We start from the raw sequence: 18,484 nt of genomic DNA on the forward strand, positions 1-18,484 counted from the left end.
AAAAGAAGACCGGAGAACCATTTTCAGCCATTCGATCATCAAGATCTACGGTGGATGCATCATCTTGTTGGATGAATGCAGATCCTAGGTTCGAATCCTGAAGGGAACATTCTTAATCATTTTTTTGAGTGTATATATATATATATATATATATATATATATATAGGGTGTGGTTCTAGAGAGAACTACATTATTTGTGAGAACGGGAGAACCATCAAATCTAATGCATCCACTGTAAAAATTAATGCATCCGCTGTTAAAATTAATGCACTAAAAAAAAAAATTGCTCCCTTCAGGATTCGAACCCAGGATTTGCATTCATCCAACAATCCAACAAGATGATGCATCCACCGTAGATCTTGATGATCGAATGGCTGAAAATGGTTCTCTGTTCTTCTTTTATTTAGTGGTTCTTTCTTGAACCTCTCCCTATATATATATATATATATATATATATATATATATATATATATATATATATATATATATACGGAAGGGCTAAAATAAAAACACTTCTTAAAATATAAACAATTTTCTACCTTTAAATCATCAAGTTGATTCGTAACTATGTTGGATAAATTCGTGGTCCTGAGTTCGAATCCCAAAGGTAGCAAATTATTTTTTTTTTTCACAATTCGTAACCTTGTTGGATGAATTCATACATGTTCTACATAAAATTCGTACATTGGAAAATATTTTTATTTTTTTTATGAAGTATTTTCACGGTAGTCCTTCCCTATATATATTAGATTATTAGATGCGCCCCGACCTGCACCTAGCCCAGATCGGATCTGTTTATTTCATACATTTGATCTTACAGAAAAATTTATGTTTATTGTTTTATTGGTTCTTAATCATACAATAATCTTAGTTCTCGACAAATTTAAAAATCTCGCGCAAGACTCATAAGTCACACACAAATATCATATATAGTGATGGGCTAAAATAAGAACATTTTTAAGTGTATAAAATAGGAACAAATCATGTCCATTAGACTCGGTTGATCTTGTGGTTTGAAATTTGCCTAATCAGAACACAATTCGTAACAAAAGAACTTTAGATTCGTGCATAGAATATAATTCGAAACAAAAATATTTTCAATTCGTAATAAGAAAAACGTATGAATTTCAAGGGAAATAATTACGAATTTCGGATCTTCATTTAATTTGATTTGAACCATTAATTCACTATGATCTAATGAACATGATTTGTTCCTATTTTTTACACTTAAAAGTATTTTCATGATAGTCCACCCCTATATATATATATATATATATATATATATATATATATATATATATATATATATATATATAGGGGAAGGCTAAAATAAGAACGCTTCTTAAAATATAAATTAGGAACCATTTTTAGCCCTTAGATCATCAAGATCTACGGTTGATTCATCACCTTGTTGGATAAATTCATGGTCCCGAGTTCGAATCCCAAAGGTAGCAAAAAAATATTTTTCGCAATTCATGCCTTTATACAGTTTATTCATGCGTGTTATATATAAAATTCATGCATTTTTGCTAGTTCGTAATTCTTAAAATAAGGGTGGTTTATTGAATAACCGCCCCCTATATATATATATATATTACCGTGAGAGCACATCTTAAAATAAGAAATAAAAGCAATTTTTAATGTATGAATTTTATGTAGAACACGTATGAATTCGCTATATAAAGGTATGAATTGTGAAAAATAAATTTTTGCTACCTTCATGATTCGAACTCATGACCATAAATCCATCCAACAGGATTACGAATCAACCGTAGATCTTGATGATATAAGGGCTGAAAATGATTCTTATTTTATATCTTAAGAAATGCTCTTATTTTAGCTCTTCCCTATATATATATAATTTATAGGTGCACATAGATACTCTGATACAAGACAAAGAGAGTATAATATAATCTTATACATAAAAAAAATGTTTTGATAATAAATAATAAAAATATGATACGATACGATACATAGAAAGTGTCACAAATCTCATGTCGGCCTGTGTTTCCGCCCGCTATGCAATTATGAAAACGCTTTTGACATCCTTGGTTTCCTTGTGTTTCACATAATTATGTAAAAATAATGCAATTTCACCTGTCACGTAACTCACGTTGACATGATTCATCTTCATTTGGCCCCCATTTCCCCCCTTTTTTATTTTCTTTTATTTTTTATTTTTATGTGTCAACCTCTTGATATTAATATGACCAGATCAGCAAACCACCATGTTCTCTTTCCAACTTCCTGCTTCTCCTCTCTCTCTCTCTCTCTCTCAAATAAGCGCACTCACCTATGCACTCCTGTGTTACTTCTCCCTTCCTCAGCAATCACTAGGGTTTGCTTTTTCTGAGGTATGCTAAATTGTCATATTCTTCTCAAGCTCTTCCTCTTTACACCCTCTGCAACAGCTTTGCTGCATATCATATTTATACACACTTCTTGGGTTGCAATTGTGCGCATATATGATTGTTTTTTTGCGGGAATCGCCATTTTTAATTGTTTCTTCTACCCTTTTGCTCAATTTGGATGTTGTTGTTTTGCATGTAGTTTTTCGGCTATCACTCCCCGCAAAGATTCAGTCTTTTATTGTTTCCTTGAGCAAATTCAAAACTGTCTGTATTGTTGCTTGAGTACGCATATGAGTAGTTTAGGGAATTTTATTGGATTGCTTAGATGAAGCAATAATGGTAGTTTGAATATTGAATTCTAGATATTATATTTGATTTAGTTGGTAGAAGAAGAATGGATCCACGTTTTCATAGAATCTTTAATGGAGTTGGGTTGGGGAATCAATCAATTGCCGGATATGCAAATGGGAGAATTGGGAATGGAGCTCGATTTGGGATTAGTTACCCAGATCCGGAATTAGTGAATGAGCATAGAAATGAGGGTTCCTCATTTCAAGAGCATTGTGTTGGGGGTGTGCATTTGGTCCTAGACCAGCCCTTCTCGAACAGGAACGGGGAGGGGCCCGTTTCCAGCTCGCTTGTGGATATTGACGATGATTGTGATTTCTCTGATGCTGTCCTGAGGTACATTGATCAGATACTGATGGAGGAGGACATGGAGGACAAGTCGCACATGCTTCAGGAGTCATTGGATTTGCAGGCGAAGGAGCGGTCCTTCTACGAGGTTCTTGGGAAGAAGTACCCACCCTCTCCTCTGCAAGAATCAGGGGCCGTTAGTCGTGAGTGTGGAGATGATAGTAACCCTAATGTTAGTTGCTTTAACTCTAAAACTAGTAGTAGTGATGGTAGTGGATACCTAATTGACATTGTTGATCCGAGTTGGATGATCAAAACTCATACAGATCATGATGCCAGCATATCAGATCGTGCCAAGTCATCCATTTGCTCATCATCGAATAGCTTGAACAATCTTTTTGTAGATGGGTGGTTTTCTGACTCTCCGGTGAGCCCCCTTCAAGTACGTGATATTTACAATGAGAGCCAGCTTGTGTGGAATTTTAAAAGAGGGGTTGATGAAGCTAGCAGGTTCCTTCCTGCTGGGAAAAATTTGTTGGTAAATGCCGGTGTGAACACCTTAGCCACTAAGGATACGAGGGAAGGGGAGATTGAGTCGAGGAGTATTGCGGAGAGGCAGTTACCTTCTGGATCACGGGGCAAGAAGAGTCGTTCTACAGTGGACGTAGATTTGGAAGAAGAGAGAAGTAGTAAACTGCCGGCTGTTTATGCAGAATCGGACTCAGATGTTCCCGTGGATGAATTTGATGATGTCTTGCTTTCAACGATGGGGGATCGTGGGGAGAAGTTTGCAGCTTACCGAGAAGTTCTGCAGAATGCATCAAGCAAGGGGAGTCAACAGAACGGGCAGACAAAACGGGCTAGTGGCGGGAGGGGCCGTGCTAAGAAACAGAACAAGAAAAAGGAAGTGATAGACTTGAGAACCCTTTTGATAAATTGTGCACAAGCTGTTGCTGCTGATGATCGTCGGAGTGCCAGTGAATTGCTGAAACAGATCAGGCAGCATGCCTCTCCTTACGGCGAAGGGAACCAGAGGCTAGCTCATTATTTCGCTGATGGCCTCGAAGCACGTATGGCTGGAACTGGTAGCCAGATTCATAAAGCCTTTGTTAACAAGAAAACAAGTGCAGCTGATTACTTGAAAGCTTACTATACTTACCTAGCATCGTCTCCATTCAAGAAGATCTCAAATTTTACCTCAAACAAGACAATCATGTTTACGTCGATAAAAGCAGCACGCGTGCATGTTATAGATTTTGGGATCCTCTACGGCTTCCAGTGGCCGACCTTGATCCAGCGGATAGCTGAAAGAGATGGCGGTCCTCCAATGCTTCGGATCACTGGCATAGACTTCCCACAACCCGGCTTCCGACCAGCAGAGAAGATTGAGGAGACAGGGCGTAGATTGGCCCGTTATGCCAAACAGTTCAAGGTGCCATTTGAGTACAATGCTATAGCTAAGAAGTGGGAAAACATCAAAATAGAAGACCTCAAGATTGAGAAGGGCGAATTTTTGATAGTAAATAGTATGTATCGGGCCAAGAACTTACTCGATGAGACGGTCCTGGCTGAGAGCTCAAGAACTATGGTTCTTAACCTAATTAGGAAGGTCAATCCGGACCTTTTCATACACGGGATAGTCAATGGGGCTTATAGTGCACCGTTCTTTGTCACTCGTTTCCGGGAGGTTTTGTTCCACTTTTCAGCTCTATTCGACATGCTGGAAACGAATGTACCTAGGGACCAGCCGGAGAGGATGCTTATTGAGAGGGACATCTTTGGAAGCGAGGCATTGAATGTCATAGCTTGTGAGGGCTGGGAGAGAGTCGAGAGGCCCGAAACATATAAGCAGTGGCAAGTACGTCACTTGAGGGCGGGCTTTGCGCAAGTGCCTCTCAATCAGTGGATCATGGAGAGGGCAATCTACAAGGTGAGAACACACTACCACAAAGATTTTGTCATTGATGAAGATAGTCAGTGGATGTTGATGGGGTGGAAAGGCCGGATAATCTACGCCATATCGTGTTGGAAGCCCGTTTAAGGGAAAGATCATTCTGCAGCTTGGTTCCCGACTTCTTCAAGGTGCGCACTGAGTAAATTCAGTTTTCTTTAGCTTCGATCAATCAGTATTCCGTCTGTGAACTGAATTTGCTATTCTGCTGCTTTGTAGCTCACAAGACCAACAGAGGCGTAGGTTTCGATGAATTTGGTTCTTCCATTGATGAGTAGCTGCGAAACAAATACTTATTGACACTAGACTTTTAAAAAAGGTAACCTCAGATTGATAAAGAAGCATTCTTAACTTGTTAATGATGATACGAAATAGATTTCATGGACATAAAATCTTGTTTGTTGATGCTAGATCAATCATGTGTAAATGGATGACAACGATTTGTAAGAAGAGTTATAGTTTTGCATTTCTTTGTCTCATTGCAAATTCTTTGCAAGCTCTCTGTGCTTTATTGCATATCATTTGATCTTTATAAGTGAACTTATGACAGCTGTTGTTTTTGGAGGACTCTTCTTCTTCTTAATTGGGAATTTATTTTTAAAATAATTGTGGTCCCTCAAACTAGCATCATTTGGAGAAGTTTGAAAAACTCTTTTTCTTAAAGTGATTCATTAGGTTGAAGAAACGAAAAAGAATTCAATTGATCCCCCTTAAAAAAAAATCAATTAACAATCGCTAAACGCAAAAGTGATTTTGGTGGGAGAAAAAGACAACTTGATCATATTTTTTATTTAAGTTGAAAAAGTAATGTTGTGGTTGACGGGAAGACATAGATATTATTCCAATTTAATGGTAAAAGTATTTTGTGAAAAAGGCTAGCTAGTCATACAACTATTTGGAGCTTTTCTTGGATCATAGTATTATTTTATCTTGACTTTGAGAAATGCTGGCCTTTACTTGAGGTGGGATCCACTTTTCAACAATACGAATTGGAGCAATATTTTTCTCCCACCAATGTCACTTTTGCGTTTAGTGATTCTCATTCTTGAAAGTAAACATCTACAACATATTAAAAGGAAAAACAAAAGAAAGAATGACATCAAAAGGACCAAATTTATCGAACGAAATTCACTAATACTATTATATTGTTACTCCCAATAATTTCTCATAGATACACGCAAATAGCATACATTTGATTGGCTGATGTCCTTGATATAGTGTACGTTACATCACTACGATACGATATCCTAAAAAAATGAAATGGAGAGCTCGTTATTCTGTTTACAGTGTCGTACTATTACTTTTACATTTACTCAAATATATATGCAGAAACGAGTTCTAATAGCAATAATTATTAATGTGAAAAATGAGAATTAATTTTAATCTTTAAATTTAAATATCTTGCGGTTAACATTTGTTTTCAATTTTAGCCGTTTGCTTTCTTCATTTTTATTAAAACCACCATTCCCCCCCCCCCCCTTTTTAATTGGGGGAGACAAATTGACTCAAGAAAAAGGTTGAAATTTCAAATTTGAATTACGCGTTTTAAAATTGCTCGGTTAACGCCACAATGATCAAAACGTTGGAATTTAATTAGGAATTGAGATGGTCTTGGTATACCCGGGTGTATGGTAGTTGACCTGTATTCAGATCATGACTTGCATCCTGACTCAAATCGTGTAAATGACATTATTCAATTATACAAATAACACTATATGTAATTGACATTATTCTGTTATACAAATGACACTGCGTATAAATGACACTGTGTATAATTAACACTATTCAGAAATATAAATGACACTTCATGTAATTGACACTATAAGATTGTAAATGACATTATAATATTTTAAATAACATTATAAGATTGAAAATGACACTATAACATTTTAAAATGTTACAGTGTCATTTATATAATTGAATAGTGTCAATTATAAGCAGTTCATTTGTATAACTGAATAGTGTCATTCACACGATTTGGGCCAGGATGCAAATTTCGATTAGCATGCGAGTCATAATCTGGGTACGGGTTAACTTGGGTGTACGGTACACTCAGATGTACAGGAGATTTTGTTGTTAGCAATTAACCATAAAAATATGATCGACATTTAAAGCACTCCAAATTTTTCGAACAAAATACACTATTATTCGTACTCATTCCATCTCATAATAAGCGTCTATTTTTTCTATTTGGGTTATCACACAACAAATGTCTACTTAAAAAAAAGTAGGTTTCATCACTTTTTACTTTTTTACAATTTAATCATCTGACACAATAAAAGAGGGCTCTATCACTTTTTATTTTTTACTCTTTAATCATATCTACTTATATTCTCATGCCAAAACAAAAATAGACACTTGTTATAGAACGAAGAGAATGTTATTTTTTTAGGAAGCATGACACAGTTTTCTTTTTGGTCTGTCCCACGAAGCATGACACGTTTCTAAAAATGGCAAAAAAATTACCCTTTATTCATATTTTCACTTTTTCACTTTTTCACCTACCACACTTAACACACAAAATACCAATTTCTTAATTCTCGTGCCGCAAAGAAGTGTGTCATGCTTCATAGGACGGGGGGAGTATTAAATTTTTACTCCCAATAATTTGTCATTCTTTTTCTTTTTTGAGGAAATAATTTGTCATTCCTTATTGCTTAACTCATCGATACATATTAATGATATCTAGTAATCCTTTGAAAATCGAAAATTACAATAATAAATAAATATAATAGGGATACAAAAAAAATTGAGACTAGTGTTGGAAAATATTTTCGTAAAATAAATTGTTCTGCTATATGTGCTTCGTGGTTCGCCGATAAATGCCTCCAAGATACAACGGTTCGGTGAACTCAAAATGTTGGAAACTAACAGGCTCGACGTTTCGGCGAATTACTCGACACTGGAGACTAAGCACTTCTCTAAGATTCGGACTATATGAAAAATATGAAAGTAGATTCGGACTATATGAAAATATGAAAGTAGATTCGGACTATATGAAAAATATGAAAGTAGATTTGAAAACGTTTGATTCAATATGTCGAATGTGTGTTTCTGACCATGGGATGACCTTCTATTTATAGCGAAAGGTGGCATTTCGTGAATGGGTACGAGGTGGTTCATGGTGATTGAACCCGAACAACTGTGTAAAATTGGGTCCAAATGGGTGTGTCTTTCTATCTCTGGGTCAGGGCACGTATCACCTATACGCAACCGCTACCACGTCACATGTCCATGTACGCACTGAACTGCACCATGTCTGAGCGAGCCGCTGTTGAGCCACCGTACCATCCCGAGTCATTTTCACAAGTCACTTATACAAAACTTTTGGCTCCTCAATGTTCCTCGCCATGATGCGCCACGTGCAAAGTACGCCTCTGCTGGAATAGAAAGTTTATTAAAAAAAGAGAATAAAAAGGTTCAAGCGAAAAAAACAAGTGAAAGCACCCGCGAAAAGTCACGGATAACCGAAAAACAACCAAGACTAAGAGAACATTAAATCATCATCGTCAAAATATTCTTCGTCATCGAGCATATCTCCCCATCTTTTAGAAACCACAACCGACATAGCTCGAGCTGCGTCTGAAGAAGAAGAGTGAACCACAAAATTTTGCATAAGCGCTCCTCCAGATTGAGCATTGTGCACCTTATTCAAGAACTCCATCGGCGACGGAGTGTCAAGAACAACGCCCTTATTCATAACCCTCATGCTTGGACCCTCTGCATTCCAGAGCTGACTTTTTATACTGTCAATCGGATTCAATGGAGTTTGCGGACGTTCCATACCCTTTTTAGGTCGACCCGGTCGACTCTTAGGATTGTCAACGAGCATTTGCATCCCCTGACTAACGTGCAAAGTACACCTCAAAGCGCTTATTATGGCGTGCACGTGCCCGACACCCGAACTCAGATGGTCTTCATAGGAAACTAGCTAGCCAGAAAATGGCTAACAAACAATATCCCACTATAGTGCACCATAGATGTGTGGCACACACTTGATTATTTCCTTCTAAAGAGATAAGACTTATAAATGACTATGGAGGTTCTTTATTATTCAAATGTGGGATATTTTACATTTCCACATTCATAAGCACATTAAAATGCTTCGCAAACATCAAACTTCATGTATTAATTGCTCATTCATTACAACTTGAAAATGAACAATCAAATACATTAAATTAATGTTCTTGAAATGTAGATTCTAAATCTACAATTAAATCTCCACAAATCCTAATGGATGTACCATAATTAATTTATGGATTTACTATCATTTATAACTTATTTTTTCCAACAGTAATATAGGTAGGGCTATAAACAAACCAAGTTGTTCGTGAACTATACGGAGTTCGGTTGGTAAAAGCTCATTCGAAATTCGTTCGTCTCCTAAAAGAGCCGAACTCGAGCTAAAAACCAAACTTGATAAAATTATCGAGCTGAACTTGAGCCTGCGTATACTCGGCTCATAATCTCGCGAACATGTATGCGACTCTATTCGCAAATATGCTCGTGAACATATTCGTGAATAGGCTCACAAATATGTTCATGTAAATAATTTTGTACACTATCAATTAGTGTATTTATTTTACTATTTAATTATCAAAACTTATTCTCTAAATTTTTATAACTATATATGTATTTTTTTTATTCATCCCTCAAATAACACTTAATTAGCAACAATAAATTCAATTATATATTTTGATATATATTAAAATGGAAATCATAAAAATTAACAATTTATTGTTATAATTTAAAAATAAGATGCATATATTATAACTTATATAAGATTAGAATATCCATATATATAATAAATGTATATATTTACGGTATATTTATGAGCCAATATATCAAACTAGCCTTTTTTTTATAGTAAATTAAAAATTTACCCACTCAAATAAAAAAATTAAATAATGGTCAGTTTTGTGTTAAATGACTAAACTGCCCCTAAAATTAAAATTTAAAAATTACCCACAAATACAACATCACAAATACACTACATTTTCAAAAAACAAATATCACAACAGATCTCCTCTCTCTCTCTCCTCTCTCGTTTTCTGTACGCTAGCTCTCTCTCCTTTTTCTCTTTCTCTCTCTCATCTTTCTCTTCTCTCTCTCTCCCCAGAGGCAAACTTGTTCCCTATGAAGAGTTGCGACTGATCCACCGTCCACTCCTCCCGATCCTCGTTTGTCGCCTCCCACGTCTCCACATTCTCCGGCTCCGGAATCATCAACATTCCAAGTTGTCGAATCTCTTCATCTCCATGTTGTCGGATTCGATTCTCAGCTGGCTTCTTGAGGTTGAAGGTGTTGATAGCGACTTGCTCCTGCTTCTTCGTAGCCAAAACAGATTGAAACACGCCGCAACCATTAATATATTTCTCTCTCTTTTTTTTATTAATTGCTTGAGAAAAAAAACAAAAAAAGAATCTAAAATTCTTGAATACCACGAGGTGTTGTTTTCATTCTGAACGTTTGCATTGATTTCAAGGTCTCGATGAAATCAGGGATTTCCGGTGAGTCGGAGGATTTGTCGTCGATTGCGGTGATCGAATCGATGAATTGATTAATTTTTATCTCTAAATTAATTGTTGTTGGATTTTGTTGATTTTTCTTTTCAAATCTATGATTCCAATTAGCTCTATAAATTCACAACTTAATATTTTTGAATTCACAATCAGATCTATTAATTCACAACTAGATCTATTAATTCACAATTTAAACTAGAATATACAATCAGTTCAATGAATTCACAACTAAAAATAATGATAGTCGTGAATTTAAGTTTTAAAGCTTGAATTCACGACTAACAATATTTTTAATTGTGAATTCATTTAAAACTTGAATTCACGACTTTTTTAGTTGTCAATTCATTTAAAAACTTGAATTCACGACTAATATTATTTATAGTTGTGAGTTCACGCGAATTCACGACTAACAATATTTCTAATTGTGAATTCACGCGAATTCACGACTAACACTATTTACAGTTGTGAATTCACGTTTTAAAAATTGAATTCACGATAAACGCTATTTTTAGTTGTGAATTCAAACTTTGAAACTCGAATTCACAATTGAATAGCTTGTGAATTCGAGTTTTAAAGTTTGAATTCACAACCAAAATGAATGATAGTTGTGAATTCGCGGGTAATTTTTAAATTTTTATATGCAAGGGTAAAAGGGTAAGTGTGGCTAATTTTTGAATTTTTTTATCTTAGTGGGTAATTTTTAAATTTACTATTCCAAAGTGGCTATTTTCAAAATCCACTCTTATAGTATACTCCCTCCGTCCGCCAAGATTATGGCAATTTGCTTGGGCACGGGATTTAATAAAATTGGTGATGATTTTGATGTAGTGGAGAAAGGGTCCCACCACTTTATGAGATGAGTGGTTGAGATTGAATTTTGAGTGGTTTTTTTGTAAATAAAGAGTGTTAGTAAGGATAAAATATTAAAGAGGATGGTGGGACCATTGCCATAAAAGGAAAGTGAAATAATCTTGGCGGACGCCCAATATAGTAATTGTGACATAATCTTGGCGGACGGATGGAGTAATATATAAAAAATAAAATAAAAAATTTAAATATAATAATAAATTAAAATAGTTATCAATCGAGCCCGAGCTCGAACTTGAATAACAATTTCTATATTTCATTCACGTGGCGAACTCGAATTCGAGCTCAAGTAATACTCCCTCCGTCCACTAATTCATGACCTAAGGAGCAAAACACGGGTTTTAAGAAAAAGTGTATTTTTATTAGTTGAGTGGAGAAAGGGACCCACAATTAATGTATTGTTTATTAGTTGAGTGGAGAAAAAGTGTATTGTTTTGGGACCCACCAATTAAATATAAATAAAAACTTACTAAAAATGGATAGGCCTTGAGTTGGTGGACGTCCCAAAAAGGAAAGAAGGCCTTGAATTAGTGGACGGAGGGAGTATTAAACTGCGATTTTATATAAAAACGAAAAGAAAAAACCTAAAAAATCCTTGAAAGCACAGGAAAAGCAGACTAAGGGCCGAGCCTCATTAAAACCTTTTTACGGAAAACCCAAAGGGAAAAATCGTAAAAATGAAAAAGAGTACTCGCCTACAAGACGAAAAAAGAACGAATAAAATAGCGAAACAGAAAGTTTCCGGAACTTCAGCCTAACCATCGTCCCCAAACAATCTCGGCTCTAACCCTACGAAAATCAAAACCCAAATAGAACGGAATGCAAAAAGGCCGGTTAGACGCCGTCGCCAATGCCAACCTCAAACGAACCCAAACCAAAAGAAGGAAAGGTACACGGCCGGTTATATGTCGTCGCCATAAGCACCCCCACAACCAACCACCCAACCAACCCCACAAAAAGCAGAAAGGATAGCTACCCGGCCGGTTATACGCCGTCGCCGTAAGCACCCTACTGCAGTGAACCCAAGACACGATAAAACTTGAGGAAAAAAGTTTTGGCCGGTGAGACTCTGTTGCCAAAAATAAACCATCCTCAAACTCACAAACCAAGAAGACATAAACCACTGGTAAGCAGCAAGGGTAGCTACACGGCCGGTTATACGGCGTCGCCACAAACACCCCTCCTGCCTACCCAAAGCTTAGATCTTTGCCAAGAAAAGCTCTGCTCTGCTCTGAACTCTTCCCTTAACTCTGTGTTTTCTGCTCTGCTCTGTCCGTGGAGCTGCGCTGCTCTGAGATCAGAGATACTCTGTTCTGTCCTCTTTGCTGCTCTGCCGTAAACTCTACTCTGACCTCATGGTCTGGTCTCTGCTCTGACGTATCTCCAGTCTGTGCTCTGGCCTTTTGAGCTGCTCTGCTATGGTCTCTGCTTTGATCTTTTGTGCTGCTCTACTCCATTCTCTGCTCTGCCCCTCTAATCTGCTCTGTCTTAGGCGATGCTCTGACCTCAGAGGTGTTATGCTCTGATCTCTGCCATGCCGATTGAAAAGAACTGCTCTGCTCTGGTATCTAGTGGCCTCTACCCTTCCCTTTGAAACGAGCTGCTCTGCTCTGGTCTTTGCTGTGAGCTCTGCTCTGACCTTTGAAGTGATCATCTCTGGAATCAGAGTTGCTCTGCTCTGGTATGCAGAGGCTATCAGGCTACTGAACTGAAAACATCGACAAACCTCATCAATGTTTAATGCGAACCGCACTATGAGTCGCCATGTCCATAATAACCGCCGATTTAATTTCATCAATCGCATAGGGCCACCATCCATCAACTCGATCCTGATTAGCCATAATATCCGCAACTTTATTTCCCTCACGAAAAATGTGCGACAGCTGCAAGTGAAAATCCAACAGTTTGGCTAGCGTTTGTTTCCAGAGAGCAACGAAACACCAAGGAACATCCACTCTTCTCGAGTGAAGAAGCCTGACCACATACTCCGAATCTGCTTCAACCCAAAGATAAAGCTAACCTCGATTATGAGCAATTGAGATTGCGTGAATAACAGCCAACAACTCAGCTTCAAAGGCAAACCCACGACCACCCTTAAAGTGAAAACAACCACGCACCCAACCCCAGCTGTCTCAGAAAACCCCTCCAGCTGCAATATTACCTGGCGACCCATGAGCCGACCCATCCGTATTCACCTTCATCCAACGAACAGCCAGAGGCCACCAATGAACCTCGATCAACGTAGGCGGGGGCATAGCTCTGGTAGCTACTCCAAGACTACGAAGAATAATATAATCCGACCAAGAGTTGTTGGAATGGCCCAACTTTTTAAAATTCAAATCTAACTCCTTAAAAGTAACTTTGAGATAGCTAGTAATCATCTTTGCATGAAAATCCGACTCCTCAAAGATAACCCGATTGCGGCAATCCTAGATTTTCCACAGTAAATTAATGACACCAGCCTTCCAAAAAGAACGAATCAAAGAACTGAACTCCGAAGACCAAGCCATAACAAGCAAGCTGTGAATATCCGCACATTGCATAAAATCCCCGTTTTGAAACCAATCTAAAAACTCACCCCATATTGGTTTAATAACATCACAGTCCCAAAACAAATGATTGATAGACTCTTCAGCATTCCCACAAAGGACGCAACGATTGGGACCATGCAAACCCCGACGAATAAGACCATCAATAGTCGGCAAACGTTGATGGATAATACGCCAACACACAAGAGAACGTCTTTCTGGAATAAAGTGCACCCAAATCCACGTCCCCCATGAAACATTAGGGAAATCATAGCTTGTATGCGCGTAAGCCATGGCAGCCGTTACCTCTCCACTAACCGAATGTTTCCAGTACCGCGTGTCCTCGTCACCACCCACATGTAGCAATAAAATATCAATGACAATATCAGGATCGGTAATAATAAAATCCTCAGTGAAATGCCATATCCCATCAAAAAAATAATCATCCACGGCCTGCTTCAAAAAGTCATGCATGAAGTGAGGTACTTGTAGCTTGTCCGTCAAACGATACCCTAGCCAGTCATCACACCAGAACATCGTGCTAGCTCCCGAACCAATATACGAATAGGAGTCATCAACCAACTGGTTCACATGATCACGAACACTCGTCCACACAGGAGAAGACCCTAGATTATGCTTAGCATAACCGAAAGAGTTGAGATATCTCGTTCTTAAAATAGCGGCCATAAAATCTTTGCCCTGCACCATACGCCAAGCCATTTTCATCAAAAAAATTGGTTTCATGGCAGAGAAATAACGCACTCCTAACCCTCCCTCCACACGTGGGCTGCACACACGTGACCAACTGACAGAGCAAGAAGGGTTCATATCAATGCTTCCGGACCAGATAAAATTACGACAACATCGATCCAGACTATAAATTAGAGACTTCGGCCATCTGTAAATCATCATAGAATGAGTGACAGAACTCTGAATAACAGAACGAACCAAACAAATGCGCCCAGCCATAGAAAGATGAAGCCCCTTCCAGCGAGCAAATTTCTGAATAATGCGATCATGAATGGCAACAAAATATGAAGCCCTGATCCGATCAACAAAAAGAGGAACTCCCAAGTAGGTAACCGGAAGCCCTTCCATAGAGAACCCAAGACTGCGCAAAATGCCATGTTTCAGAGCCGGCGAAACTCTATCAGCGAAAAAAATGTGAGACTTCTCCGGGCTGCAGATCTGCCCAGAAAGATCTCCATACAAATCCAAAATCTCCGTGATCTTCCAAGCATTCTTCACAGAAGCTTTGCAGAAAATCAGAATATCATCCGCATAAAGAAGATGTGTAGGGAAGTGCGCAGAGCGGCTAAAATCCATGGGAATCAGATGCCTCGACTGCACATAATTCAAGAAAAGGTGGCTGAGCATATCCTCATTAATACCAAACAGAATAGGCGAAAGAGGGTCCCCCTGCCTCACACCACAGGAGCAAGCAAAATACCCGCTAAGCTGTCCATTGTAAAGAAAAAAAAATGTTGAGTCAAACACGGGCCGTGCTCGATCTCTCTTCAATCAAATAATTATCGAGTCAAATTTGAAGCAAGCTCTAGCTCAATATTTATTTGTTGAGTCGAGCTCGAATTCAATTTAAAACTCAAATTCAAACTCGAGTCAAATTCAAATAGAATAAAAATTTCACAAACCAAACTCAAAGAAAAAGGTATTCGGGTTTAGGGTTGTAATCGAATCGAATCGAAGCGAATATCACCAGATTCGATTCATATTCGTGAAATGATACTAATATTCGATTCGTGATTCGATTCGTTGCTATTTTCGAATTATTCGATTCGATTCGAGTATTCGATTCGTCTTATGAAAGTACCTTAATTTTTTTTAAATATTCGATTCGAGTATTCGACTTGTATTCTATGCTATTCGATTCGAAATTCTGAAGGAAAAAAAATGTTCAATAATATAGGTATATATTCAACATATTTACCAAATAAACACATAACAATAAAGGGACAATAATAAATGATCAAGTGATAATTCCACTATGGGAATCCTCAATATAAGCCACAAATTTAACAGTTTGTAAAATAAACAATATCCATCTAGAACATACATCACGAAAAGTTTCAAATTCAACAAAATAACATGATACTAGAACAAATGTCAAGCACCCAATCTTCCTCCAAGCTTGTAACTTAAGTGGTGTTCAACATGACATAAAAAGGTGCTTCTTCCTCCTAACAAGATGAAGAAAATAAATATTAGAGCTCAATTTTATGAAAATATAAACATAATGTGTGTGTGTGAGTGTATGTTAGATAAATAGAAAATTAACTTACATGTGACATAACGGGCTTCTTGATTCCATGAAGTTGGCGAATCCAATCTGCTCCACAAACTAAAACCTCTACCATATCAGAACCTAACCTTGAACGATAAGGATCTAATACTCGACTTCCTGCACTAAATGTGGCCTCTGATGCAACCGTACTTATCGGAATAGCCAAAACATCACAAGCTAAAGTGGATAGAATTTTGAACTTTAATTCTTGAAATTTCCACCAAGCTAATGCATCAAACTCAGAGGATACAGCTCCGTCCCCATCTTGACTTCTAACAACCCCTTCATCCAAGTAAATGTCCAACTCCGATTTCAAAGGACCATTCACCTCAACAGTGTCTAGATACTCATCAAACATAGACAAACCACTAGGCACTAATTTTCCTTGAGATGTGGAGCTTGTGCATGTAGCAGAACATCTTTCTGAAGTAGTACCCTTCTGAGATTTTGCATTATCAACTTCAACATACTCAAAGTATAAGTTATACAATGCATCTCGAACCTTCATAATATTTGCACGTGCATCAATCTCATTATATATCTTATGGAAAGCAAAATCAACCAACCTCATTTTGAACCTAGGGTCAAGTATTGCTCCAATAGCCATCAAAAGATTGCAACTTCCCCAATATTTGTCAAATTTTTCCTTCATCTTTTTAATCATTACTTTAATGAACTCATCAACATGATTTTCCTTTTCATTCAAAACATGCTTGACTCTCCAAATGACACCAAGATAGACATTAGAAGTAGGATAATCAACTCCAGAAATCACATGAGTGAATTTTAAAAAACCTCTAAAATGTCAACAACATCCTTCACTTTCATCCAATCAAGAATGCTAGGACAACAGCGGTATGAAGGCTCTCTTTGTTGAAATATAGGAAATGCATCTCTAACTCTATATGCCTCAAGTAACATCTCATATGTAGAATTCCAACGAGTTGGACAATCAATGATCAACCTTTTCACAGAAATTCCTAAGTGGTGCACAACATCAGAGAATTTGTTCAACCTAGACTCTGATTGGTTAATAAATCTCACGCTATTTTTGACATCTTCAATGATTTTCTTAATCGCAAGAAGACCATCTTGAACAACGAGATTCAATATATGTGCAGTACACCGAACATAAAACAACTGACCTTCCAATGGCAATTTACGGCTCCTAGAGAATGTTTCTTTAGCAATTCGAATTGCCACATCATTGTTTGAGGCATTGTCCACAGAGATGGTGAAAACCTTGTGCTCTATTCCCCAATCCTTTGTGCACTTTATAAGCCCATCATAGATATCAACACCTGAAATATATATATATATATATATATATATATATATATATATATATATAAGTACTGAGTCATTATCAATAAATATAATGAAAGACAACATTATGTAAAGAAACAAATAGCATTACCTCCATGTGGAGGAGGAAGAGGTATGAAGCTAAGAAGCCGCTTCTGAAGTTGCCACTCTGAATCAACAAAGTGACCAGTGACACACATATAAGAAATCTTTTGCACCTTTGACTTCCAAATGTCAGTGGTCAATGAAATCTTATTGATATCTTTCAATGTCAACTGCATTTTTTTCTTCTCAATGTTATAAACATTAATGACATCTTTTTTTGCTGTGGCACGAGAAATCTTCTCAAATTGGGGTTGGTTCATACTCATTATGAAAGTATAACCATCATTCTCCACAGCATTAAATGGTTGCTCACCCATTAAAATCCAATGGGCAACGGCCTCTCTCTGCTTCATGTGATCATATCTGCCATCAGATAAAGGATTCATCTCAAACTTGGATTTCACAGGCTGAAATTGCAACGTCTTTTGCTTCTTCAAGTGAAGCTTCTTTTGCAAACACCTCTTCAAGTGATTCCAAAGATGAGATGTTGTGCCAGTAGGCGTCTTAGCAAGAAAAGTCTTGCAATGTATGCATTGAAGCTTTGTAGTTCCATCATCTCCTGTCACTTCAATGAAATCATCATAAGCTTTGGAACATTTTTTCCTTTTCTTGTTATCAAAAACATTATTCTCCTCCTACTTGTCTCCATCTTTAGCATCTTCTCCATCAATACCTTCTTCTTTATCTTCCTCTCCATCATCTCCTTCTATTGTATTATCATCTTTATCATCATTTATATCCACAACTTCTTTCTCCACCTCATTTTCTTCCACCATAATCTCATCTTCTTGAGGTGTATTTTCTATTAAATTTGAGTTCTCCATTCTGCCCAAACAAACATAAAATCACAAGTATCAATATCTTCATAATTTCTAACAAAATATGCTCACAAATTAGGTGGCAAGTGCCAGAAAATT

General features: G+C 37.2%; 2 protein-coding genes and 1 long non-coding RNA gene across 4 annotated transcripts; 1 reads left to right on the forward strand and 2 right to left on the reverse strand.

Moving 5' to 3' along the window:
• The first annotated feature begins 2,215 nt into the window (after window positions 1-2,215).
• Window positions 2,216-5,404, forward strand: LOC131016663 (scarecrow-like protein 9). Of its 2 annotated transcripts, none has more exons than XM_057945367.1 (3): window positions 2,216-2,354; window positions 2,551-5,069; window positions 5,158-5,404. In XM_057945367.1, the coding sequence occupies exon 2, from the start codon at window positions 2,746-2,748 to the stop codon at window positions 5,026-5,028; it is 2,283 nt and encodes a 760-aa protein (XP_057801350.1). In that variant the 5' UTR covers window positions 2,216-2,354; window positions 2,551-2,745; the 3' UTR covers window positions 5,029-5,069; window positions 5,158-5,404. The 2 variants fall into 2 exon arrangements, with proteins under 2 accessions (XP_057801350.1, XP_057801351.1); XM_057945368.1 differs by having other exon boundaries at window positions 2,732-5,069.
• Window positions 5,405-15,753: 10,349 nt separating this feature from the next.
• Window positions 15,754-16,320, reverse strand: LOC131016664 (uncharacterized). The gene is made up of 2 exons (XR_009099176.1): window positions 16,156-16,320; window positions 15,754-16,053 (listed from the first exon to the last, which is right to left on the reverse strand). It is a non-coding gene; the product is annotated as an uncharacterized LOC131016664 (long non-coding RNA).
• Window positions 16,321-16,327: 7 nt separating this feature from the next.
• On the reverse strand, window positions 16,328-18,391 carry LOC131018791 (zinc finger BED domain-containing protein RICESLEEPER 2-like). Its single transcript, XM_057947500.1, has 5 exons — window positions 18,241-18,391; window positions 17,575-18,126; window positions 16,953-17,458; window positions 16,379-16,851; window positions 16,328-16,334 (listed from the first exon to the last, which is right to left on the reverse strand). Exons 1-5 carry the CDS (start codon window positions 18,389-18,391, stop codon window positions 16,328-16,330), a joined length of 1,689 nt encoding a protein of 562 aa, XP_057803483.1.
• Window positions 18,392-18,484: the final 93 nt, after the last annotated feature.

This window comes from Salvia miltiorrhiza, chromosome 3 (assembly GCF_028751815.1).
Source record: "Salvia miltiorrhiza cultivar Shanhuang (shh) chromosome 3, IMPLAD_Smil_shh, whole genome shotgun sequence".
Lineage (NCBI taxonomy): Eukaryota > Viridiplantae > Streptophyta > Magnoliopsida > Lamiales > Lamiaceae > Salvia > Salvia miltiorrhiza.

Bases quoted from the DNA above. Each gene is read 5' to 3' on its own strand.
- LOC131016663 (XM_057945367.1), top strand. From the start codon at position 2,746: ATGGATCCACGTTTTCATAGAATCTTTAATGGAGTTGGGTTGGGGAAT.
- LOC131018791 (XM_057947500.1), bottom strand. From the start codon at position 18,391: ATGGAGAACTCAAATTTAATAGAAAATACACCTCAAGAAGATGAGATT. The intron at 17,459-17,574 runs GTAATGCTATTT...TATATATTTCAG, and splicing joins TCTTCCTCCTCCACATGGAG to GTGTTGATATCTATGATGGG. The intron at 16,852-16,952 runs GTTTTTTAAAAT...TTGAATGAAAAG, and splicing joins ATGTTGTTGACATTTTAGAG to GAAAATCATGTTGATGAGTT.